Genomic DNA, 26,875 nt, shown 5'->3' with positions numbered 1-26,875 from the left:
TGCTCATCAATCCTTTTCTTCAAGTTCCACATCATTGCTCCTATATATATTAGGTTGGAGTTAAACCTATGGTCTTTTATTGGTATAGAGTATACCCCTGTCACGCTATTATACTCACATTTTCTCTTATCATTTTTTACACAGTAAGACTACACCTATAAATTATTTTTATATTCCTATTTCTGGAAAATTTCTTAGCGATTTTATTTAGTAACGGATAGTAATTAATAACAACTCTTTCCCTTTGTTCAGCTCCTCGCCACTGTTGGTTCTGTTTTTCAATTCTTTATAAGTATCATATATGCTGGTGCAATGTGCCAGCATATATGATACTTATAAAGAATTGGATTATATACGAAGCACAGTGGTGCAACAAGGATACGGAAGAAGGGTAATCGATACACTTATAACAAAGATGCAAAAACAGAACCAACAGTGGCGAGGAGCTGCACAAAGGGAAAGAGTTGTGATTAATTACTATCCGTTACTAAATAAAATCGCTAAGAAATTTTCCAGAAATAGGAATATAAAAATAATTTATAGGTGTAATCCTACTGTGTACAGACTGTTACAATATGATAAGAGAAGATACAAGCAATATAGCCTGATAGGGGTATACTCTATACCAGGGGTCGCCAACCTGCGGCTCGCGAGCCACATGTGGCTCTTTGAAGGATTATTTGTGGCTCTCGATAANATGTTATGATTGTTTTTCCACAAAATAATGATATCATCCACATATCTTGCATATATTAGTATATCTTTCTGGAAAGTGGGTAGGATATTGCCTTCTAGCTTACGCAATACTAATTCACAAAGTATCGCTAACATTGGGCTACCCATTGGTATGTTCTGTCCTTGCAGGTACGTTTTTCCTTCAAAATCAAAGAATGATGTGTGGCAAATCAAATCAGGTAAGCTAGAAGGCAATATCCTACCCACTTTCCAGAAAGATATACTAATATATGCAAGATATGTGGATGATATCATTATTTTGTGGAAAAACAATCATAACATATGCTATTTTATAAGCTTAATCAACAATAATCCTTATGGATTAACATTGGAGCTAGACCAGGAAAGTGAGAATAGTTTTAACTTCTTAGATTTAACAATAACATGCAGAGAGGGTGAGATCAGAACAAATATATACCGCAAGCCGGTTTATCAACCCGTTATCATTCCTAAGAATTCCTCAGATCTAGAACACATCAAATTAGCAGCTTTTCGTTCATTGATAATATAAGTNTAGAGTTGAAAAACTTCCGTATGTCTGTAAAAAATAATTTATTATTAAAAAATAAACAGACTAAAGACTAGTTGTGAGATTTAAAGATTTTCCTTTTTTTTTGAAATTTCTATTTTAACAGATGCATCTTGTTAAGTAGAAAAATATTTTAATTTACTTTGCAAAACTAAATGTTAGAAAAAAAAAAGCGTGCTGTTTCATAAAAACAGCACAGTGCAGTTATGGAATGTGCACACAATCCCATCCTGCATCTATGATTCAAAATTTCATAGTTCTTCTGTTTTCCATTGCAGCATAGTTTAAGGGAGCTTACGTAACAATAAATTATGCTGCATACAAAGAAGAAATGAATTTCAATATTTTGGAAAATAGGATTGTGCTAAAATTTTCTGAATTTGATTAATATTTTTCATAATTAATAGTCAAACTGCTAAATGAATTTTTTATTTTGTGGGTGTCCTGAACATACAGGTTTATATACTTTGTAATGTAGCATATCATGCTTCAATATACATCATGTTGTGTGCATATAAATGTAATATAATATCCTTCTCAAAATTTAAGATCTCATAAACAAAAATTTTCATCATTGCCCTTCCACACTTCTAATAAATCATCCACATATTTCTAGTATGTTAATGTGCAGTGATAAACTGAAAAGCAAAAACTTTAAATTTCAATTGTCTTTCAACAATTCTGCCAAGAAAATGGCCAAATCTCTCTCTGTAATTAAATATTAAATAGAAACTAATCAGAGAATCATACTAATTTCAAAACTTATTAATAATTCCAGTCTTCTTGTGCAAAGTCCTGAAACTTTAGTGTTGGTTCTGTTTTGATTCAGGAATTGAAAGTTTGGCTTAATGGAAATAATATAATTTTGTAAATGGATCAGTAATGATTACATCATCAAGTAAAGAATAATATTAATGAATAAATATTATTATTTATTAATATTTATTTTTATATAATATAAATTAATAATTATATTAATTATTTTTAAATTTAGGTATTGTTATCAGTATGTATTTTACACTCTTTCCATCAAATATCCCTGACGGTACATCTCCAACTAGGTACGTTTTTTTATTCAAATTTTGTGTTAAAACTAAGTTTTGTCAGTAATTTAAAATATTGTATTTTTAGATCAAATATTTCTTAGAAGATTATTTTCAGCAACTCTTAACAGAAATTTCTGGATGATGAAACATCAAAGATAAATGTTAATTTTATTATATTGAAAAGCTTCTTGCCTGTAAGAGTTAATTAGATGCACTAGGAGTATAATAAGCCTGGTTCATTAGTTCTAATTAACTATGTTTTTTGTAAATTAATTTTATTACCTCAGTTTTTGCCTTCCATTGTAAATTATGTAAATGAGTTGTTTATTTTACTTTCTGAATCTCTGTCAAATTTGATATGTTGTAATTCCACTTTATAATTGATTACTGAAAACTGTAAAAAGCAAATACCCTATTTTGTTTTCAGAAGACTATTATTTAATTGACTAAAGTATTGATATAATTGAGCTGTTAATCAGAAACATTAGATTAAAGAATAAAAATTAAATTTTATGATATTTACAGCAGCTNAGTATTGATATAATTGAGCTGTTAATCAGAAACATTAGATTAAAGAATAAAAATTAAATTTTATGATATTTAATTACAATTTTTAAAAGAAAATTATTTTCAAGTTTTGTAAACAATAACGATACTAATAAAGATACTAATGATGTATAATGAATCATCAGTATTAATCATCATTATTATGAAACTTGTGTAATTTCCTCCAGATTATACAATTTTAAGCATAATATTTTTAAATTTGAACTGCCATTTTCAATTATTGAAAGTTGATTTTGAACAAGAAAGAAATTTCTTTAATTTAACTTAAATTAACTACATTTAATATTTAAAATTTTCATTGGTTTATTTACACCATTCTTAAGAAATTAGTAGATGATTAAAAAAAAGTTTATGTAGTTTTTGCAATAGTGGCTATTGCAAAAACTACATAAACTTTTGGTCACCTCATATAATCATCAGATGAGGTTTTTTTTTTAATTTGTAAAATTATTTTTATTTATTTGTAATTTTTCACATTTTAAACTCAAGGCTCCAAACAATTCATTTCAAAGAAAAACTTACAAGTTTTTAATTTTTATAGAGTACCTCAGTATATGAAAGTCATTTTAGCACATTTTGAATTTTCAGTAATTTCAAGAATTAAAGCAGCATTATTTATATCTTTGAATTCATTTCAGTACTAGTGACAATAACAGTGCAAGGTTCATTTGTGTGACAATTTAGTGCATTATAGAAATGAATAAGGTTTTAAATATACAGTAATACCCCGTTTGCACTGAGAATTTCAATGTAGATTGTGGCCAAGGTCGGCGACTATGCCATGATGCAACCTCTCTTGACCGTTTCAATCTCGACTGAAACGAGGTTCAATCGCAATCGACTCGAGAGTTCTTGAAACTAGATCTAGTCATAAGAGAGATACCACAATCCCATGCACACGAGAAAATACAAGATGGCTGTGGAACAAGTGTTGGGCTATCAACAGAGAAATAAAAAAGATACTGTATTTGGTGAGACGATGACATCTGTCTATTATTAGATATATGGCAAGAAAAAGTACTGTATTTATTTCTAACCAAAAGTTCCATTTTGTTTGTTGGTGTTCGTGACTTGCCGTGTAGTTATGTCAGTTTTATCATCACGAGCAATAGCTGGGTTCTTCTCAAGTGGACTACTTGTGTGAACAGCACAATGTTTGACTGACAACAGTCACAATTGAGATTGTAGATAAATTGAGATAGAAGTGAGTCGTGGATTGTGTGCGAACGTAGTATAAGAACCCGCTTAATGCTGCCTTCCTTAATGCTGATTTGATATAACGCCATCTGCTCAAAGCCTAAAAAAAAAAAGCTCAAAATATACGCTGATTTAAATTATTGTGGCATTTTATTGATTCATACATAATACAATTATTTATGAACATGAACCAATCAGAAAAAGGCAGCAAAAAGGTGTACTTTCTTTAAATCTGTTTGTTTGGTGCAATTTTGGAAAAAATATAACATCATGGATGCCTTAGGTGATATTGACTTCTCTTGGCAAGGATTAACTGATAAATGCATGAACAAAGTGTGGAAGAAGTTATGGCTGAAGGTATCCAAGAATTCTCAACAAGAAGAGGTTGAGTTTGATTAACCTATCACTGTATTGTTAGGTTCATCAAACTCAATCTAATCAATACAGCAGGACTAGGAGATGTAGACAAACAGGATATTGAGGAGTTACTGTGGTTTCTGGTGAGTGTCTTACCAACGGTGACCTTCAAGAACTGGCAGAACAAGGAATCCATGTAGAACTGGAAAATAGAGATTCTGGAAATGAAGAACCCAAAAAATTTCTCTACAGATTTCCTTAATAAAAGTTTGGTAATGATAGCTGAAATCATTGATCAAATTGTAGCGAATAATCTAGATTTTGAAAGGAGTGCAAAAGCAAAACGAGGCGTTTTAGATGTGATCTTCTGCTACCAACATTTGCTTAAGGAAAGAATTTCAGAAAAGTCAGGACCTTCTTTGTCACAAAAAATGAACTATTAATTTAGAAAAAATGAAATAATTAATATGTTATTATACATTTTTGTGTGCATATGTTTGTGTTATTTAACATATATTATCAGGTAACCAAAAAAGTTCTGTCGTTTTTTGTTGACAGAAAACAAACATAAAAATGTATAGGAAATAACACAATTTATTCATCAAAATAACCACCCTCACATTCAATAACCTGTTCCCAATGGGAAACAAGCTTATAAATTTCATTTTTATAAAAGTCATGATTTTTAGAGTTGAAAAACTTCCCTAATTCCGTTTCTATAACCTCTCTATTTCTAAACTGTCAATTTCGCAGATGATTATCTAGGCTTAAAAATAGGTGGTAGTCAGAAGGGCTAATGTCAGGGAAATAAGGAGGGTGCAAAAGAGGTTCCCATCCAAGGGTCTGAATTGTGTCAGAGGTCACACGCGCAACATGATGTCTATAGCATTATTGTGTAGGAAAAGAACGCCTTTATGGTTCACTAAAGCTGGTGGTTTTTTCAAAAGTGATTGGTGAACTCAATGCAGTTGGTCACTGTAGACATTAGCAGTAATAGTCTGGCCAGATGGTATAAGTTCATAGTGAACAATTCCATTTGCAGTCCACCATATGCACAATATTGGCAGGTGCCAATTGATGAAGTATCCATTTACTGAGCTTGTAAACTTTCCCAAGACAATGCAAATGTAAACGGACAGTTTCATCACTTACGGAGAACCTTTGTGCTAACATCTGACAAGTTTGAGCAGAATATTCTTCGATTGCAGCCTGTAATTCAACATCATTCTCATGGCGCATCTTTAAGCGACTCATTGCCGGAAGAAAATTTTGTAAACCATCTTTGGGTGGTGTGAGTGCTAACAGAACCTTGTCCAAAAGCCTGGCATATTTTTTGAGCCATTTGCACAGCACTTGTTCCAAGTTTAAACTCATACAACATACAAGCACGAATTACAGAGTTTGGAGTACTCATCTTCAAGTCAATTTTTATAATATTAAGAGATAACCTTTACACTTCTCTTTATATAAGGTGAGTCAGCATTAAATCTTGATTAACATATTGCTGGAATTTTAGTGTCATCTATTGTGTATTGCGTGTAACATTCTTTAAACTTTGTAGTTTCACAAAAACGACAGAACTTTTTTGGTTACCTAATATTATGCAAATTAATATAAAAATAACTTAAGTAAAATTTTTTTTATTTTCGGTCGCATGTTTCCCTATCCGTATTTACTCTATGTTAAAATGACATCGTTTAACACTGTTTCATTTAGCACTTTGTCATCTAGGAACGCATCTTCCGCGTTAAGTGGGTCTTACTGTACTTTTATCAGTTTTGATGTAATATTTTGATTATCTTAGTTGTTAATGTGTGTGCTAAATGTGTCTGCTGTAGCCCCTAAATAAGTTAAAAACTAAGAGAATCAAAATTTAAAATAATTTGATAGTATTTTAATTCTGTAAATATTATAGTTCCAACATTAACCTATATAGATGAGGAGAGAAAGATTACTTTAAATAATATACAAACAAATTATACAAATATATCAATTATATCTGGATTTATTCAATTATAATTTTACAAATTTTATGAATTGATATAGAAATAGACAGTGCTGTTGTCTCATATTAAATTAAATTTTTAAAAATTATTTAGAATGTCTGGAAGAAAGATTATTCCAGATGGTATAATTAAAAACATATTTGCCAATAAACCAGAAACAAATATATTTCCAATTATAATATATGTGTCTCTGTTCATCTGCTTTCAAATATATATGTAATTTAGAATACTATTAAACCATACATATAACTGATTGTGTGAATGATCTGTATTCCTTCAAAAGAATTCTTAATAAAAAAAAATCAAGAATTTATTTGGAGGAAGATAGTTGCTCTACTTATAAATTCTAAATGGTTTATGATTTGTTATGTATTATTCTATCGGTTGACATTAAAAACAACATTGTGTTCAAATACTGCAAATTTTTTCATCAATGTTTATTGTATTAGAGCCTTTATTGATAACTGTGGCATAATTTGAATTAAAAATTATTTATAACAATTGGTATGTTTGCTTCCAGAATATAAATTTTTGTTTTACATTCTTGCTTGAAGATTATTATTTGATTGGTTTTTATTCTTTTTTATTGAATATTTTGCTCATTAATNTCTATTTGCTGTTTTATCTATAATCATTAAAAACTGTCAGGGTTCCAACACTTTTTACTAACGTGAAAAGAGTTCTGCAATAAAAATAAGTTGGAAATCTCTGATCTATGGTATGGTCTATTTCAATCAATATAAATAATCAGATTAATTTTCAACATTTAATGTTCCTATTTACAGGTTTAATAATTTAAAAATTTTTAACAGAAATTACTTTTATAATTATAAACAAATTTGTGTCTACATATGAAAAAACAATATTCTAAATTATGCATTTTGATGCTGTAAAGTTATGTATAATTAATATTAAAACTCAAATCTAAAATACAATTTTCCAATTACATTAAATTCTAAAAGTTAAAGTAAATTATCAAAACAGATTTACTTTTCTGGACTGTCACTTTTTCTCTTCAAATGCTGATGATTGTTTGGTTTATTTTGAGATGTTCCAAGATTATGCAAAAGTTCCCAACTAGTGGCTGTTTGTGAAGTGCAAGGATCTGGAGGAAAGGGTGCTGTAAACTGCATTACTGGTGTCTGTAGTGTAGTAGTCCACGGCATATAGGTAGGTACAGTATGAGCCCATGAATACGTTGGAGTAAATGAGGTAGAAGTTGTGCTACTAACAAATGATGATGATGGAATATTGCCAGCAGACCAACTTGACATTGAAGATGGAGACATAACACTGAAATATTTAAAACTTTAATTAGATTTTAAGATAAAATATAATATATATGTTAATTTAGAAAAAAAAAATTATTATAAAATACCTTCAAGATAATTCAAATCTATTATAAATGCTGTATTACAATCAAATATCTTTTTGATTAATCTCTAATATGAATTTTAATAATAAAATCATATTTTGAATATTCTGTTTTAAAAATTATCTGGAATGTAATATTTAAAGTGATTGAGCTTTATATTGGCACTTCTTTCTTTAGCGGTGCTGAATCTTGTTTCCCATCTTACGTATTCTTGACTGGTAATATTCAGTTCTTTAATAATCGTTTCAATATTGGGAACAATAAATTCTGGGGTTGGTAAAGGAGCAGGAGCAAACAATGGACCATATTTTAACGCTTCTAAGAGACACTTAGGAGGTGTGATATTATCCCATGCTGTTATAAAATTGTTATTATTAAAACGAGGTTTGACGTTCTGGTAACGTAATAACCATTTGAGTTTTTTGACATATTTACGCTTTACCTGCTATTTAGCCTTCTCATATGAAAAATGTGTAAAACATAAATATGTCGAAAAACTCAAATGGTTATTACGTTACCAGAACGTCAAACCTCGTTTTAATAATAACGATTTTATAACGGCATGGGATAATATCACACCTCCTAAGTGTCTCTTAGAAGCGTTAAAATATGGTCCATTGTTTGCTCCTGCTCCTTTACCAACCCCAGAATTTATTGTTCCCAATATTGAAACGATTATTAAAGAACTGAATATTACCAGTCAAGAATACGTAAGATGGGAAACAAGATTCAGCACCGCTAAAGAAAGAAGTGCCAATATAAAGCTCAATCACTTTAAATATTACATTCCAGATAATTTTTAAAACAGAATATTCAAAATATGATTTTATTATTAAAATTCATATTAGAGATTAATCAAAAAGATATTTGATTGTAATACAGCATTTATAATAGATTTGAATTATCTTGAAGGTATTTTATAATAATTTTTTTTTTCTAAATTAACATATATATTATATTTTATCTTAAAATCTAATTAAAGTTTTAAATATTTCAGTGTTATGTCTCCATCTTCAATGTCAAGTTGGTCTGCTGGCAATATTCCATCATCATCATTTGTTAGTAGCACAACTTCTACCTCATTTACTCCAACGTATTCATGGGCTCATACTGTACCTACCTATATGCCGTGGACTACTACACTACAGACACCAGTAATGCAGTTTACAGCACCCTTTCCTCCAGATCCTTGCACTTCACAAACAGCCACTAGTTGGGAACTTTTGCATAATCTTGGAACATCTCAAAATAAACCAAACAATCATCAGCATTTGAAGAGAAAAAGTGACAGTCCAGAAAAGTAAATCTGTTTTGATAATTTACTTTAACTTTTAGAATTTAATGTAATTGGAAAATTGTATTTTAGATTTGAGTTTTAATATTAATTATACATAACTCTACAGCATCAAAATGCATAATTTAGAATATTGTTTTGTACAACTCTATATAACACTTATGCATGTATGTTTATTCGTTGTGAAATTATCACACATTATATCAAACATTTGTTTGAAATCAAAACTTTATTCTGCTATCAACTAATATAATGAATTAATATACTTTATTCACTTCATATTGAACGAGAATATAAATTTTTGTAATAAACATATGATTACCAGTAACATTTACCAGTATACATGTAACATTTGCTGATGTTTTAGATTAAAATAAAAAATATATAAAATGTCAGAACTGAAGGTCACAACTTGAATATTTATAATGTAAAATATGATAATGCATTCCATGCCAAAAAAAATATTCAAATATTTTATGTATAATGTTTATTCAAAGAAAATTGTACAATGTGCATTGTTAAGGAGCGTGAATCATCATCGTCATTTCTTCTAGCATGGACTGAACCAACCTGAAATGCGAATTTGATTTGCCATATATATTATATTTTATCTTAAAATCTAATTAAAGTTTTAAATATTTCAGTGTTATGTCTCCATCTTCAATGTCAAGTTGGTCTGCTGGCAATATTCCATCATCATCATTTGTTAGTAGCACAACTTCTACCTCATTTACTCCAACGTATTCATGGGCTCATACTGTACCTACCTATATGCCGTGGACTACTACACTACAGACACCAGTAATGCAGTTTACAGCACCCTTTCCTCCAGATCCTTGCACTTCACAAACAGCCACTAGTTGGGAACTTTTGCATAATCTTGGAACATCTCAAAATAAACCAAACAATCATCAGCATTTGAAGAGAAAAAGTGACAGTCCAGAAAAGTAAATCTGTTTTGATAATTTACTTTAACTTTTAGAATTTAATGTAATTGGAAAATTGTATTTTAGATTTGAGTTTTAATATTAATTATACATAACTTTACAGCATCAAAATGCATAATTTAGAATATTGTTTTTTCATATGTAGACACAAATTTGTTTATAATTATAAAAGTAATTTCTGTTAAAAATTTTTAAATTATTAAACCTGTAAATAGGAACATTAAATGTTGAAAATTAATCTGATTATTTATATTGATTGAAATAGACCATACCATAGATCAGAGATTTCCAACTTATTTTTATTGCAGAACTCTTTTCACGTTAGTAAAAAGTGTTGGAACCCTGACAGTTTTTAATGATTATAGATAAAACAGCAAATAGAAACATAAAAAACAATTTATTAAAAATGCAAAAGAAAAAAGATTAATAATGGAAAGCAAGTATTATTACTTAATTCAAACTGGTCTTTAATGTGAAGGGTTGAACTTCTTTCTTTCAATATTTTAAACAGTGCTAGTGCCTGGATTTGTACCTTTGTTTGAATCCACTTTTTCAGTCTTGTCACAAAAAACATTTGAAGAACTTGCTATATTTTTCATCAAAATTCTTCTCAACCAATGCTCCATGATTTTTTAATTTGGGGTATACACAATACTTAAAGCACTATAAATTTATATAATTCCTACTATATTTTTATATGAAAAATACCTAAAATATCACAAAACGATTGCAGTGTAAAACTTTAATGATGTTTGTCTGATATTCCTGCTTGTACTCTGCACCATTGGGCTACAACATACTATAGATAATGGTACATTAATTAATGATTGTATTCTAATTTGTATGTTGGATACTTTATAGATTTTTTAAAATGATTTTCTAGCTTTAGGTTAAGTTTTACCATTTTTATGGTTTTTATTATTTTGCCAAACATTATATCAAGATTTCATTTTGTTCCATTGTTGATAAATCAGTCTCCACTGTTTATAAATCTATAAATAACTAGCACATGTTTAGGATATCATAAGAGGATTCCATTGGAGACTAGAACAGTTATACCTCACATCACAAATCTGCATTGGCACATTCATACACCATTAGACTCAATTGATTTTATTGTGAAACCCCAAATTTTGTTGATGGAAGCCAAGTTGGGAACTTCTGTCATAGATGGTAGTCTGTTTCAATTAAATTATCAAACTGTAAAATACTATCTACAGTGGAACCTCATTTAACGAGCATAATTTGTTCCAGAATTGTACTCGTAATATGAAACATTCATTAAGCGAAACAATTTTTCCCATAGAAATTAACCCTTTACCACCACCATCTTGTTTATGTTAATTTTGTAAACTGTCCTAAGGCAATATAGGTCAGTCAGGCAATATTATTTTAAAAATTCACCAAAAATCAAATTATCATTATATTATATTCATATGAAAAAATCACGTACATTTATTAATATCTTTATAAAACTAAAGATATAAATAAATGTACATGATTTAAATAGAATATGTTATATATAGAATAGTGTTTTAAATAGAATATTTTTCAATACATTTTATTAGAAAAATTTATAAGAAAAAAAATAATATATATCAGAACTGACATTTAAACTTGATAATTTGTAACTTTTTGTCAAAATTAACATTGTTTAGTTACCTAGTTTTTTGCTGTCAATGAGCCAGAAAGATGTAGAATATTGATCTGTACAACTGTATATAACGCATGCATGTATGTTTATTCGTTGTGAAATTATCACACATTATATCAAACATTTGTTTGAAATCAAAACTTTATTCTGCTATCAACTAATATAATGAATTAATATACTTTATTCACTTCATATTGAACGAGAATATAAATTTTTGTAATAAACATATGATTACCAGTAACATTTACCAGTATACATGTAACATTTGCTGATGTTTTAGATTAAAATAAAAAATATATAAAATGTCAGAACTGAAGGTCACAACTTGAATATTTATAATGTAAAATATGATAATGCATTCCATGCCAAAAAAAATATTCAAATATTTTATGTATAATGTTTATTCAAAGAAAATTGTACAATGTGCATTGTTAAGGAGCGTGAATCATCATCGTCATTTCTTCTAGCATGGACTGAACCAACCTGAAATGCGAATTTGATTTGCAGAAAACAAAAAAATCATTGATAATATGTTTGATAAACACTCCAAACGATATGCCAAATTCTTGGGCTATGTAAAAGCTATAATTAAATATTAGAAATTAATTAATTTCACTAGAGGTAGGCAATTATGCTTCCATCTTGTATTAAATTTAATAATTATAAATAGTTCATTTTTAATTCAGACATTTCTAAAATTTAATTTGGAATTGGTCATTAAATTTAATATGAGATGGCAGCATAACTGTCTACCTATAGTCAAATTAATTAATTTCTAATATTTAATTATAGCCTTTACATAGCCCAAGAATTTGGAATACCGTTTGGTGTGTTTATTATATAACGGGCTATGGTTGTTGATGTTTAAAAGTAATTTGTGTGATCACAAGTTTGGAAAAATATGTGATCACATGCAACACTAAGATGCTAGAGGAATGCGTGCTGAACACAGATTGATGGAGCATGCACACAATTTGGGACTTTCCCTCTCTTCGTCACTCATTATGTGAAACATCGCTAGTTAAGCAAGGCAATTTTTTACAATTTGTTTTGCTCGTTATGTGAAACACTCATTATGCAAGGTGCCCGTTAAGTGTGGTTCCACTGTATTACAAAATTTCTCATATTCACAATGAATATGAGAAACTCATAGTATATCTATTAAGGCTGAATTAACTATTATCATTATTATCAAAAAAATACTGAACTTCTAATTATTCATTTTTTATCATATTTTTAATCTGTCAAAAATATCTTTTATTTACAAAAAAGCTCTCTATTATCAGGAAACAATTGGCAACAAGGGTATTAAATATTTTGCATGTTATTTTATAACATAATCTCAAAAGAAATATTACTACAAGAGCAACTATATTCTTTGATAAACGAAATTTAAAGTAAGATTTCAAAAAATACAAAATTGATTTAATAATTACTAAGAAGTTTTTATGAAATAAATATAATTTCATTTGTACAAATGTATAATAGTTATTTACAGAATTTTTTTCTATCATTATATTTTTATAGCTTAAAACCACCAAAACAGTATATCAGCGAAGAAAAAATGGTAGCACGCCTTAATGAACTGCACATCAGCAACAGTAATATTGCTTATGATTCACAAACACCTACTTTGAAGAATAAGAATATTGAGACAAAGAGGCCTTTCAAATCTTTGGAAGAGTTAGAGGAAATGTTAGTAAATCTTAATTTTTTTAAAAATATATTTCTTATTTCACAAACTTATTTTGGAAAGTATTTGCTATATTTTAAAATTTGGTGGATAAGTTTGTAGATGTAATGTAAATATTCTCAAAAGTACAGTATAAAAGTTAGTAAAGAAGATTGTGTATCAATGTTAACAGAAAACTGTAAGGCCTCATGCCCTGCAAATTTTTTAGAGTTTATCTTTTACCTGTTGCAGATTCATAAGCAAATATTAACATTAACTAAAATTTTTTCAATTTCCTTTTCATTAAAACTTTTCTATTAGAAAATCTCATCAAATCATTTAATTAACTCAATGAAGCTTAAATATATGTATTCATGCTTGGTGTGTGTTTTAATTTTCTTGAAAATTTATTTTAGTAGTTTCATTAATTTGTGTCAACCTGCCTAGCTGTTGTCTAATATTGTTTATTTGTGTTTTGCTATTCTTTGCCAAACAGGCTTCTGAAGGGTTTTTGATTTATGTGCTTCTGTCTGTGGATGTAGTCTTTGTCCATGGTAAGTGACTACTGTGACAGTGCCAGCATAGACTAGTGTGTGGATGTCTGAGTGTGTAGAAACAGAATGAGTGCAATCTGTTAACATGTAACTGTTCACATAATGTAGTATTTTACCTACTAGTTTAGAAGTGTTGATTTTGGGAATGCTTGGCTGTTGTACAAGGTCAGTGCCTGTAACTTTAGTGAGTGCTTCTTGGAAAAGAAGAGAGAGAGTATGAATTAAATTTGAATTCATTTCAGGCAGTGAAGAAGTGTTGATATTGTCAGTATCAGTGAAAATGATGGTAGAAACAGTATTGCCAATGCATGTATCCTGATGATCCTGATGGATAATGTGATTGTTGTTATTGTTGGTGTAATTGTTCTGCAGTTTTTTGTTTGATATGTTCTATTGTTTTCATGTCGTATAAGTTTGTTATTATACATAACAAATTTATACCATAAACAACAATAGAACATACTAAACAACAAATTGTTCTTTTTGTTCAACAATCTTTTGTACAGTGACTGTGAGATGAGGATAATGTTGTGAAAACAAGTGATGTTACTGTTGTCTGTATGATGTCATGCCTGTTTTGAGTTTTGTGATGGTGAAGAAAGTATGGATGATAAACTTGTTCATTTCTGACATCCATTTCATCCATTGGGTGGTTTACTTTTCTTAGTGTTCTGTGACTGGATTGCTTTAAAACAAAAAAATTAGGCAGGTTTCACAAAACTGGTGTGGACATTGTAGTAGCCATACTTGGACCAGTGCTACTTTACCACTGGTGGACAAGGGAGACTGTGACAAATTTGTCAAACATGATCCTCTGCCTAATTCATGAGCATGAACCTTGTTAACCTGAGGCAATGTCAGAACCAGTATTATATTTGGATTGTGTTATCACCATGGTTAGATCTCCACAGATGTGGGTTCAGTCACTCTTGGCTTTATTTCTCCTCACAAACCTCATCGGCATCAGTCACTCCATTTGTATGTCCTTTGATTTCAATGGCAACCTTTTTGTTGTTCTGTAAGAATGTTGTGTTCTTCAACATGTTTTTAAATTTTGTTTACGATATAGGATGTCAATAATTTGTAGTGTTGGAAGACATGTACAGTTGACCCCCCCTATAACATGGGTTTCTATAGTTTGGATTCCTATATCACGGCGGAAAAATTTCGACAGTATTCGTACAAACATGCTAAAAAAACTCCTATAATTTGGTAAAACGTCATCGCCAACTCGTGTCGTGACAGGATTGATCGAATCTAGACCAATAGCGGATATTGCACAAACTGTTGAGTTTAAATGAGCAGCGGACCTACCAAAAACCATTTATTATTTAAAGTCCATAAAAATTATATTTATATTAATGATGTCTCTAAAGTTCAGCGAATTTTTTGCAAAAAAAATAATTTATCAGGAAGCACGTGAACGCCATTCGATGACAATCTCCACGACGAAAACAAGCTTAAGCAACGGCGTAGTCGAACGGTGCACACTCGGTAAGTAATCCTACAATTTTTTGTTTATAGCATAGTTTATATGGATTATTCCCAAAAAATTATACGTGTTTTGGAAATGTTGAGTCAAATTAGTCTAGAATCGATTAATTTTATGGAAGAAAACCTTTCAAACAGCCATAGTCCGTAAACTGCATACGTACCGGGCTGTGATTGGATGGACTCCTAGAAGATGGATTCATAAAAACAGGAATGTATCTACCATGTTACAGGGGGGTCGACTGTAATTGGTCTGTATTGTGTGGGGTCTGTGATATTGTTGTTTTTAGGTTTCATGTAGATGATGCACTAAGTAAGAAATTTTGGCATGTCTTGTGGGTTGATGATGATGATGTAGCTAGTTCCTGGTGCAGTGAGTAAACTTTTTATACCAGAAATTGTGAATGTTGTCTACACGAGGTGTCTTCCAGTTATGTGTTCTGTTAACAGTGTACTGGACATCATGTATGTTTATTTCAGTACAAGGCATAGTTGATATGTTATGTAAGTTTTTGTTCTCCTCCTCGATCCAGCGTGCATCAGCATTGTGTGTAACAGCATTGGACCAAAGAGAAGACCAATAAGTTGTGAGTTCTTCTTCTGTTGGTGTGCCACTGTGCTGTGTATCAGTGTTTGTTTTGGTACTGATTTGTCTGTAGAAAAGTTTTTCATTGTTTGTGAATAATTTATTTTGTTGTTTTCGTAATGTACATGTTTTGTATCGTTTGAGTCTACGTGCTTTGGCTGCGAGTTTTTGTTTTAGTGTATCGATGTATTCTGTAATGTGTGTGTTGTGATGTTCATGTTTTGTGTGTGTTTTAATTTTCTTGAAAATGTTTTTGAGTTGTTTCTTTAATTTGGGTGTTATGTTGTTTTTAGTGTATTGTGTCAGCCTGCCTAATTGCTGTCTAATGTCATTTATCTTCTTCTCTGCCAGGCAGGCTTGTGATAGAATTGTTTTGTGTGTGTCCATCTGTGATTGTATTTTCAGTCCATGGTGTCACTACTGTGACTGCCCCAGCATAAACTAATGTATGAATGTCTGAAAGTTTAGAAATTGAGTGAATGTAGTGTGGTAGTAAGTGAGTGTTTAATTTAGTGTTTTTCCTACTTCCTTTGATTTGTTGATTTTTGGTATTCATGGTCTTTGTCTGAGATCTGTACCTGTATGTTTAGTGAGTGTTTCCTATAAGTGACAGCATATTAACTAAATCTATGTCTATGTTATCAGTGGTGGATGAGGAAGTGTCTAGTATCATTAGTGGTAGATTGTTGTGTGTGTGCTATAATCAGTGTTTGTTTCTGGATTATCCTGACAGGTTACGTGATCTTTATTAATGTTAAATGTTTCTTTCTGTTGATATATTTGATTAGCAAAAGTAAGTTCAAGTGTTGTTTGTGGGATAAGGTTGTTGGGTATAATTGTTCTTTTTTGATCAACAACCCTTTGTTCAGTGACAGTGAGGTGAGGATATTGTTGTGTGAATCTATGGTATAGTTGTTGTCTGGACGTTATCATGTTTGTTTCGAGTCTTGTGATGGTTTAGTAAGTACGAATGATAAACTCGTTCATTTCTGATGTCCATTTCATCCGTTGGCATGGTTTTCCAATCTTTGTGGTGGGTATTGTCACAGAAACACCAGGGCTAGGTTGGTTCTTCACTTCTGTCGAGAGCATTGTAGTAGCCATGCTTGGGCCGGTGCTGCTTTTGCCACCGGTAACCAAGGGAGACTGTGGCCTATTTTTCAAACTCTGCCTAACCCACAAACATGAATCTTTTTAACCCAGGTGATGTCCGAGCCACTATCACACTTAGATCTGGTTACTACCATGATAAATATCTCCACAGAATGTGGGTGTGGTCTAGGGTTTCTTTCCTGGGATTCTCGCCATTTATTCCCTATGAGAAAAATCCCGGAAAATTTTATTTTTCCGGGAAATCTCGCATTTCAATAATAATTTACCGTGTCAGGTTTTCTTTCTATTATTTATTATATGAAAAGTTGCATCTTGAAGACTCACCTAAGAGAGAAATTTTGAGGTTTCTTGCTGCATATTATTACCTATGTTTTACAAGTCTCTACTTGTTAGTTCATGTAATATTTATGTATTGTGTTTGCACATCATTGAACAGTGGAGACTTGCTGAAAGTAAATATCACTCATCGCACTTTAGTTTATTTTTTATTTCATCTTTAGAAGTAAAACAGTATTTTTTCGTAATCATTAAAACTCCCAATGAAACGCTTTATTTTACTTTCATCTTATAATGTAGGAGAACATAAATTAATTGAGCCTAACTTGTCCATATGGGTGAGATTGGCCCTACACTTTTAGTTACTTACTAGAAAATAAATTAAATTATTTAAATTTATGACATTCCTGTATGATTTTTTTTATTCATATAAAATTCTATTTTACTATCTCATCCCGGGAAAAGAAATTATTTTGCCTGTAATCCTGCTGGAGGCAAATTTTTTGGGAAATGAGAAACTCTAGTGTGGTCACTCTTAGCTTCATTTCTCCCCATAGACCTTACTGGCATGGGTGTCTCTACCAGGAGCTTGTGCTCCAGCCTCCATTGCCCTATGGAGCAGTAAAATTACTACACTCTCCCACCATGACCAGGTGATGACCATGGGAGAGTTATTATTATAATAACATTCTTCTAGATATGTCTTAAAGATTATAATTTTATAATTTTTTTAAACAGGTTATCCGATGAATCAAGTGAAGAATCAGATCCAGAAACAGGAGGAATAACTTTATCACCTGAATTGAAAAAATTAGTGCAGTCTGATCTGTTTTTAGCAGGAAGTCCTTTGAAAGAACTGTATGTAAATTTTTTTTGCCTACATAGCTGAGATAATTCATATTGTAAAAGATTTAAAACAATAGTAGTCGTTAATATTAAGAGATTATTCAGTATTTATTAATAAATTAATTTATGTAAATGGCTTTCTAATATACATAAAAATGAAAATCAACATTATTACACTATCAACACATACCTATGTTACTGCCATTCAAAATTATTACTTTTTGAGTTAACATTGATCAAACAACTACTCACCACATCACACAAACTTAAAAATTACACACACTGAACCAATTTACAGTGTGGTAACATCGAAAAACATTGAAAAAAATGAACATTTTCGAACCCCTTCTGGGCTCTGCATCAGGTTTTAACGGTTTTTAGACAGAAATTTGATTAACAAATGCTGTTTAACTAAGAATTCAATCCTGAAATTTATAAAAAATTTATGTTGCACATGCGCAACAGTCGGCCTGCCCAAATACGAACGGCTAGAATGTGCTGTCAATCAACTTTTGCCAGGCCATTGACAAAAACATCTCTTTAAAATTTATGCACATGGTTGTGATGGGTGCAGCACAAATTTACACAGAATTTTGGTTTATATGATGTACATCTAACATGAAATGAAATTTCTTGTGTAAAACAAGATTATACTGTGTTTTATTTTTAATAAGCCATATCATTTTTTTGTTATTAACTCTGGTGAAATTTTACTTGTATTTCCAAATTTATATCAACACACATTAATTACGTTAACTATATTTTGTTTTTTAAATGTTTTAATAATTTATTTAGCTTTGTACTTCATGCATTTCCTACCCTTATTTCTGCCTTTCTTTTTCTTTTTTCTATATTTCTTTTTAAACACCATAATGAATGCTCTCTCTTCAGGTGTGAAGATTTCTTCTTATGATTTTGTTATAAGAACTTATTTATGATGCATTTTAATATGTACCGTTATATACATTATTTTAGTGTGTTTTGGTTCATTTTTTAATTTTTATATTTATTATTATTATATAATTTGTAGTTTTTGTATTGTATATATTATTTTCATTTGTTTTAAAGGAATTATTTATTAATTAGGGGACAATCTTACCATGTTTTTGTAAGACATTTATTTTTTATATAATATAAATAAACAAGTAAAATGGCAATACATGTGCAAATCTCACAGTCATGTCTGTTTGTAGAAACAGTCTCAACATTTCATATTTTCTTTTGACCTGGTTCTTGATCCCCTGACTACCTACAAGTCTGGTTTATTTTATGTGCGTATGATTTGGGCACCAAATACTCTGTGCCAAATTGAACTCCTGACATGTACTCCTTCATACCTCTAAAGTGTGCAGCCATTGACAATAGTGTGATTTTAGAGACTAGACTATCAAAAACTGAAATTAAAATTACTTGGAGATAAAGAAGATGGCAAGAATCATTGAAAAATGGTCATGCAGATGAAAATGTAAAGCTGAGTACAAACTAGTCAATGCCATTACTTTTGACATGAAATCAGCTTTCTATAACCAACATTAAAGACAAAGTGATCTTTTTATTAAGCAATTATGATATTGTTCTAAACAGCCAATGAGTATTTGATATATTCATCTAGTAACTATTTATTCTTAGATTTTATTTTTAACTTTCACTATATTTCTGCATGTTGACAAATAATTAATAAGCAAAAAAGGATCTGATAAAAATGAATATATTGCCAACAAGAATATACTAAGTGATTTTTCTTTTTGTAGATTATTTCTTCTGTTGAATCTATTGAAAAAATTTTCTGAGTATTTTAGATTCCAATAGTTCAAAAAGATAATTATTATTATACAATATTATCATTATTGTAAAAATTAAATAACTTGCTGTTGAAGTGAAAGTTATTTAATTGTTATGTTGGGATTCAAAATCCCAATGTAACAATTTTATTATCAAAAATTATGAGATCCTTGTGTTAAAACTATGGAGTAAACATCAAACTATATAAATAGCTCTTCCAATTAGTTGTGCACTCTCATCCCATGATTGAACTTGTGAATCTGAGAGTTGCTATTGATTCCTTCTACTGTTAATTAAAGGATATGACATTGAATAAATCAAAATCAATGATAGCATGAATCAACAGATGAACTTATGATCATACCAATTTAATGCGCTGTCATAAGGGTCGAGTTTCCTGTAGTATTAATCCTTAGTCTATTAATTCCATACTACTATTTAAAATATAATTACAGTGGAACCTCGGTATATGACCTTAATCCGTTCCTGGTGTTTGGACTTATACCGAATAGGACGTATACCAAACCAACCTTTTCCATAAGAAGTAATGTAAAAATGACTAATCCGTTCTCATGTAAAAAAAATGGCTGGCTTTAAACACCTTGCTTTCCTCGCTAGTTTCTGCTTGATTTTTCATGAGATCAGTGTGTATCCTTTTAACTTTCTCGCAAATAATTTCTTCCGATACGCTGTCGCCAGCACACTGTTTTTCAGTTATCCAAAGCAAAAGCAATTTCTCGACACGATCTAATATCTTCGATCTCTGTTTAGATTTTGATTTAACCCCTTTCGCAACGTTAGCAAATTTAATAATGTCTTTATTTTTCAACGTTAGCAAATTTAATAATGTCTTTATTTTTCACGATTGTCGATATCGTCGTTATCGGAATACGGAATGCAACAGTTAAATCTTGTTAAATCTCGAACACGCGTGCCACCTTCATATTTCTCAACAATCTGTTTTTTCAGTTCCATTGTGATTCTAGTCATTTTTTTTCTGTTGCCCTTTTGCAATTCATGATTAATAAAAATAATAAAATGTTACTTACAAATTAAAATCAGAAGAAATTTTAAAAAGTTATAAACCGTAGCACCGCGAACGTCTAGTATAGTGTAGTATACCGATAGTGCTACTTGTTGATAGATGGCGCGTATAATTGAATTAAGTCGTATACCGAGCAAAATTTGTTTCGTCCAAACAGGACGTATTCTGAATTGGACGTATTCTAAAGCAAGACGTATACCGAGGTTCCACTGTACTACTATTGAATATCAATTTATTTTTAGAACAATTTTTTGTATGTATAGTTATTCTAATTATGCATTTATTATGTTTTGGTTTTTTAAAACATTCAATTTGTGATGCTTACTTTTTTATTTTCATATAGTAGATATAGAAATTTGATGCTATTAAATAAAATGAAACAATCTTTTTTAATGTAAGCAGTTTGAAAGTGTAGTCATGTTTCTTTTCTATGCTCCACTATGTTGATTCATTATTCAATATGTTACATAAAAAATTATTTAATTTCAGTTCTAAATTCTAACATTTAATTAAAAAAAATCAGAGTACATGCATATTTATTTGGTAACATATTTTACTATTTAATTATCAAAAAAGTAAACTCTTGATGCTTGAGCAAGTGAATGAACAAATCATTTAATTTTAAAAATTGCTTCCTGCTCAGTATCAAATTGTTAGGATTGAGGAATGATCCTATAGAATTCAGAGTAAATATTTAAGTTTTATAAGAATAAAACAGAAATTTTGGAGCATAAAGTGAGAAATGGGAGAAAATGATTAAAAAAATTACAAGGAAAATCTGAAAAAGAAATTCTTGGTTTTCGAGACTGCTTGAATTGAATATTTAGAGTTGCATTATTGGTTTCAATATTGGAATAGAACAGTTCTGATTGAAGAAATTTTGTAGTCTTGTGGGATGGACACAGACACCAAGGTGTGCTAAATTGCAGATTGGGTACAGTAACCCAATGTTCTGATTGAATGTGGAATTATTTGAAATAAAGGTAGCAGTGGTTTTGTATGTGTACCTCAAAATTATTGTTTTATGGTGTATATGTTATTGTGGTCAACTTGCTTGTAACTAAATATTTTTGGTTTCATCACATCAATGGCTGAACTTGTTTTATTGATGTTTCTGAAAACATATCTCAGATGATGGGCTTTACCTTCAAAAAATTTTTCTAAAGATAGTCTTGTAATTTAAAATAAAAATTTTAATTTCTTACATAATGTAAAAATCTCAAAAACTAACTTTTTTATATTAGGAAAGAACCTTCCATGGCAGTAGTTCTGTGGCAACCACCAGGAGGAATATTACCTCAGAAAATAAAAAGTACATTTAATTCAGAAGAAAGAATAACTGCATCAAATTTTCCTGAAAATAATAATAATGAAGGAACTGTTGACAGAAATTGTGTGAATACAAATAAAACAAGGTATTATCTTTATAATTTTTATTATGAATGAATTTTGTATTGAGACAATATGAATCTACTCATATTTATATAACAGGGATATTATCATCTTTTGCTCAGGCAATGATTGATAACAAATGTTAAAATTAAAACCATATTAAAAGCTTTATTTACTTTAGCTTGGGCAGAGCCACATAGCTCTACTAGTTACTGTTAATAATGTTTTTGAGGTGATCTTATAATAAAGGCGTCAGCCTTCTGTTCTTGAAAAACTTTAATTCAAGTTCAGGTCAGGTTACCATCCCTCATACCATCTGGCTAGTCCCTATTACATATCTGGCTGAATCTAATGATGATATGATTTAAAGTACATTTATGTTGAGACACTAGGGTTTACTAGTGTGCAACAAATCATTCAAATTGAGAAAGCTAAACAAGTTGTTACCTCTGTACTGTACATCCTAATGTCACTTCAGAAAACACAAAATGGAGAGTTAGTGCAAGTCAATGTGATATTAGTTTGAAAAATGGCATCAGTCAGAAACAAAATCTGCACAGTGGAAATTATGTTTCCAAGTGATATAGATCCTGAGATAAATAAACTTATAATAATATAATAAATTTAAAATGTAATATATTTTTAAAGTTTATGGATCAATATTGCATTAAAAAACTAAACATACATGATATGAATGAGTATAAAATAAATATTTGACTATTTGAAAATAAAAATTTATCCCTTGCTGTCTTAGATAAACGTCCTCAAATTTTTGTTTTAGAAATTACTTGAATGTTTCATTTTCTGACAATCAAAAATAGGAATCGTTCATATCAGAATAGTTTCTCCTGAGTAACTTGGAGGATAATTCCTTTCCTACTCCTGTTTTTAAAAAGTAGTACTAATAAATTTGTGTTCTCCTGATATTTTTTTCTCCTCATCTATTAGATTGTTAACAAAATAGCTAAATTAAAACTGCTGAAATAACAATGGATTTAATAAACAACTGGTTTTCTGCCATGTTGCCATTCAGCTTGATATGAAAATCTGGAGATGCACTGAGCACTCAAAGTAGTTTGCCATCCTGAATGCACCATTAAAAGGCTCTTTTAGCTCCCTCAGTATAGAAAGAATAAAAATAAAACCTCTTTGGAACCAGCTAGATAACATAATAAGTATTACTTCTGATGGCCAAGAATAGATATAATACTTTTACAACTTTCAACCAACACTATTATCCATGACAGATTTCAGTGATTTGGCACTTTCTAGATTGTGTGCCTTAGAAATTAAAGAACTGACACACATTTAAAAATATATTCATAGAAGATATAATGTAATCATTAGCATAACTTATGCTTGAACCGTTCAAGTGTGATTATTTTTCAAGATATGTTGTTAACGCAGAGCAGGGGTCAACAACCTTTTGGCAGTGTTGTGTCATTCTGGATACTGACATGATTCTACTAATTTTGTTATATATATTATCAAAATTGGTCTGGTTATAATGGACTTCAAAAATAGCAACTTAACCTCAAAATTATATAATTGAATTATGTTTTTACATGTGAAATGCATGCACATGATGGTGACAATAAGCGTAAACATACGCACTGTAATATAAATATACCACAACCTACACTGAACTATAATTACACATTTAAATGGAAGCCAATAATTAAAACATAATTTTTACTACATTTCTATTCAATTAGAATAACACTGAAATACATCCTGTGTGCCATAGGTTGCTGACCCCTGATCCAAAGCATGAGTTCTAGTTCCATTGAGGGCTTGTCAATCTTTAATTTTGAGTAATTGTAAAAAGATTATAATAGAAATTAAAATTTATTTAAGAACATGGTGTAACCATGTTGTTAAATAAATTTTTAAATGGTGTAATTACTTTAGGCTAAACTCATACTTTTATTAATTAACTAAATTTCAAATTTAATATAGGTAAAAAAATATAATAGAATTTATACTTATGTTTGTTTCAAGACAGAACAGAACAGTCTGACCAACATTTGTTTGAAATGTACTGCAGTGATTTACAGTAGCAAGAATGAATGTTAGTATATGAGGGTACATGTTATATGAATTTAAAAGGATCTGAAACATTCCTTGAGTCACCAGCATATACTTTTTAAATATCACAGAGCCTTAGTTTGGTGACATGTAGCTGAAATGACTTGTAAACTCATTGTAATGGAAATGGAACAAAAAGGTAAGATGGATTAATTCATACACTACAAGTAATATTTTACTGCCAAACTTTTGTGAAAGTTATACAAAAGGGCATAAGGTCATTCCCATACAAAGCTGTAGAATTTGATCAACTGTATCATCCAGTCAAAAATGTATGTTATATATGCTTAATTCACTGTTCAAAAACTCATACTTTTTCTTAATTTTGCTACACTTGCTATAAAAAAGAAAAAATGACAAGCTACATTTTCTACACCCCACTGAAAGTAGTGTGTCAGTTCTCACAGGTTGTTCAATTGGTAGCAGCAAGAGGTCAGCTTTATAAACAAATTTATTGAATTTTAGTTCAATTTTGAGATTTCTAGTTCTGTGCAGAAAGAATAAAGATAATTATTTTAAAAATCATCAATTTAAATCTAACTGAAATTAATGATAAAAGGGATAAAAATAACTCTTGTACCAACAAGAGTTATTTTTATCCCTTTTTGTTCTGGAGAGTTGTGTTCTGAGAAATAATATCAATTGTGGCAGTAACCTTGTAGAACTATGTGGAAATTTATTTGATAAGGGTAATCTTATATAATTATGTATGTCGTCATTTTATAAAAATTTTTTGTGTATAATGACAGCAAATATCCCTTACTGTTGTGTAGTCACCACCATTCTAATTGGTATGATTTTAAAATCAAACCATTAGTCAAGCTGTAGTACTATGAAAATGTTCATATTCAACATGAACACAGAAATATCATTATCAGATATTTTGAATCTGGATTATTTATGTTTGATGTTTAGTTAATGTGAGGAGTAAAATAATAATGCTGTATTTTTTTTTCTCCAGTTGTAATTCTCCAGAAATGAAGCCGGCAATTCCCATTTCTCCATTTCCTGATCCATTTGATGCAACTGATGACGACATGGATTTGTGATCTATCCCAAAACAAATATTAAAAAAAAACTTACATAGAGCAAGTGCTTATGAGAGAAAACATGTGTGCATCTTATTGCTTGGAGTTCGTATGGATGTTTCATCGATATTTTAATGTATATCTTTCTTTAACATTACACATAGTTCTATTTCACAAGATAAGTCACATTAAGATAATCAAATTATATAATATACATAATTTATTATTAATAAAAATTGCTTAAACTCAAAAATTGCTTTGTATTAATTTTATACAAAATAAATCATGTTTATTTTTACAATATACAATTTAAAAATTTTCTATAGGATTTTATCTTAACCTTTGAGACTATGAATGTTACAACAGGTTCATTTTAATTTACATAGCAGTCCGTCACGTTGAAGACATTACTTTTTCAGCTAGGCTTTCAAGAAATGTACTCCCATTGACAAGTTTTGTAGTTGCAACGATGTATTCTACAGGAACTGAAAAAAAAACAAGCTAATTTTTTTTCTTGGCTTTATAGTTTATTTATTAATTGATATGTAAATTTTATTTCAGATGGAAGCATATGAGGTATATTGCATATTTTCAAATTTTTGATAAAATGTATTGCATATTTGTTTACTATATTATTAAATAAAACTTCATATTCAAGTTTTTTCCTCTTTCTCAGAATTATAATGTATTTTTATTTTAATATACAAACAGTAGACCATGAATATTACATATGCTTTAAGGCAATTTATAACAAAACTTATCAGAAAAATGGAAATATTTTTCAATAATGTTGTCTAAAGAGAAACTTGCAGCAAAAATTATTTGTTAAATATAGGTTTTACCCTGCCTTTATTTTTCTTAATTTCTATACACACAACACAGTTTCCAATTGAGTGGACTATATTTTTGAGACTGATACAATGGAATATATTTGCATTTACATATTAATCTAAAAATGTTTTAAATTTTTTCTCATGAGAAATAATGACCCTTCTATCCCAAACATGACTTTGTATTATTAAAAGATATGTAAAAACATATCTTTTAATAATAATAATAATCAGTTGTCTGGTTAAGTCATTATTTCACGCTTTACATAAATATTAATTGAACAAATTTATACTTATTATCGATGTTTATAACATAATTATTGCACATATACTGAAGTAAGATTTAAAACTGTTTAGATAAAAATGGATATTGTTCTTTTAAACTTTTCCATGAACAAAACTTCCACAAAAATTAAAATGCTGACTAAATCTGCTTTTGAGTGAGTCTAGAAAGTAGGTCAAAAT

The 26,875-nt window shown here is 29.8% G+C and overlaps 2 protein-coding genes across 7 annotated transcripts in view; one reads left to right on the top strand and one right to left on the bottom strand.

Moving 5' to 3' along the window:
* Positions 1-25,648, top strand: part of LOC111632190 — a 35,245-nt gene extending 9,597 nt beyond the window's left edge. The window contains exons 2-8 of one of the 6 annotated variants that reach the window (XM_023376565.1): positions 2,259-2,325; positions 2,396-2,471; positions 8,810-9,112; positions 13,235-13,402; positions 18,138-18,257; positions 22,317-22,487; positions 25,514-25,648. In XM_023376565.1, coding sequence (XP_023232333.1) covers positions 8,814-9,112; positions 13,235-13,402; positions 18,138-18,257; positions 22,317-22,487; positions 25,514-25,601 — 846 coding nt within the window. In that variant the 5' untranslated portion in view covers positions 2,259-2,325; positions 2,396-2,471; positions 8,810-8,813 and the 3' untranslated portion in view covers positions 25,602-25,648. Of the gene's footprint in view, positions 1-2,258; positions 2,326-2,395; positions 2,505-8,604; positions 8,725-8,809; positions 9,113-9,722; positions 10,054-13,234; positions 13,403-18,137; positions 18,258-22,316; positions 22,488-25,513 lie in introns of those variants that run through there. The other 5 variants (XM_023376562.1, XM_023376560.1, XM_023376564.1 and 2 more) reach the window with 5 other exon arrangements.
* A 280-nt stretch (positions 25,649-25,928) lies between these two features.
* Positions 25,929-26,875, bottom strand: part of LOC111632189 (vacuolar protein sorting-associated protein 33A-like) — a 45,355-nt gene continuing 44,408 nt past the window's right edge. The window contains exon 15 of the mRNA XM_023376559.1: positions 25,929-26,065. Coding sequence (XP_023232327.1) covers positions 25,974-26,065 — 92 coding nt within the window. The 3' untranslated portion in view covers positions 25,929-25,973. The remainder of the gene's footprint in view (positions 26,066-26,875) is intronic.

Source organism: Centruroides sculpturatus, unplaced genomic scaffold (genome assembly GCF_000671375.1).
Source record: "Centruroides sculpturatus isolate CEXI.00-Female unplaced genomic scaffold, Cexi_2.0 scaffold704, whole genome shotgun sequence".
Taxonomy (NCBI): domain Eukaryota; kingdom Metazoa; phylum Arthropoda; class Arachnida; order Scorpiones; family Buthidae; genus Centruroides; species Centruroides sculpturatus.
The sequence above is the reverse complement of the archived record's forward strand: the minus strand, read 5'-3'. Positions and strand labels throughout refer to the sequence as shown.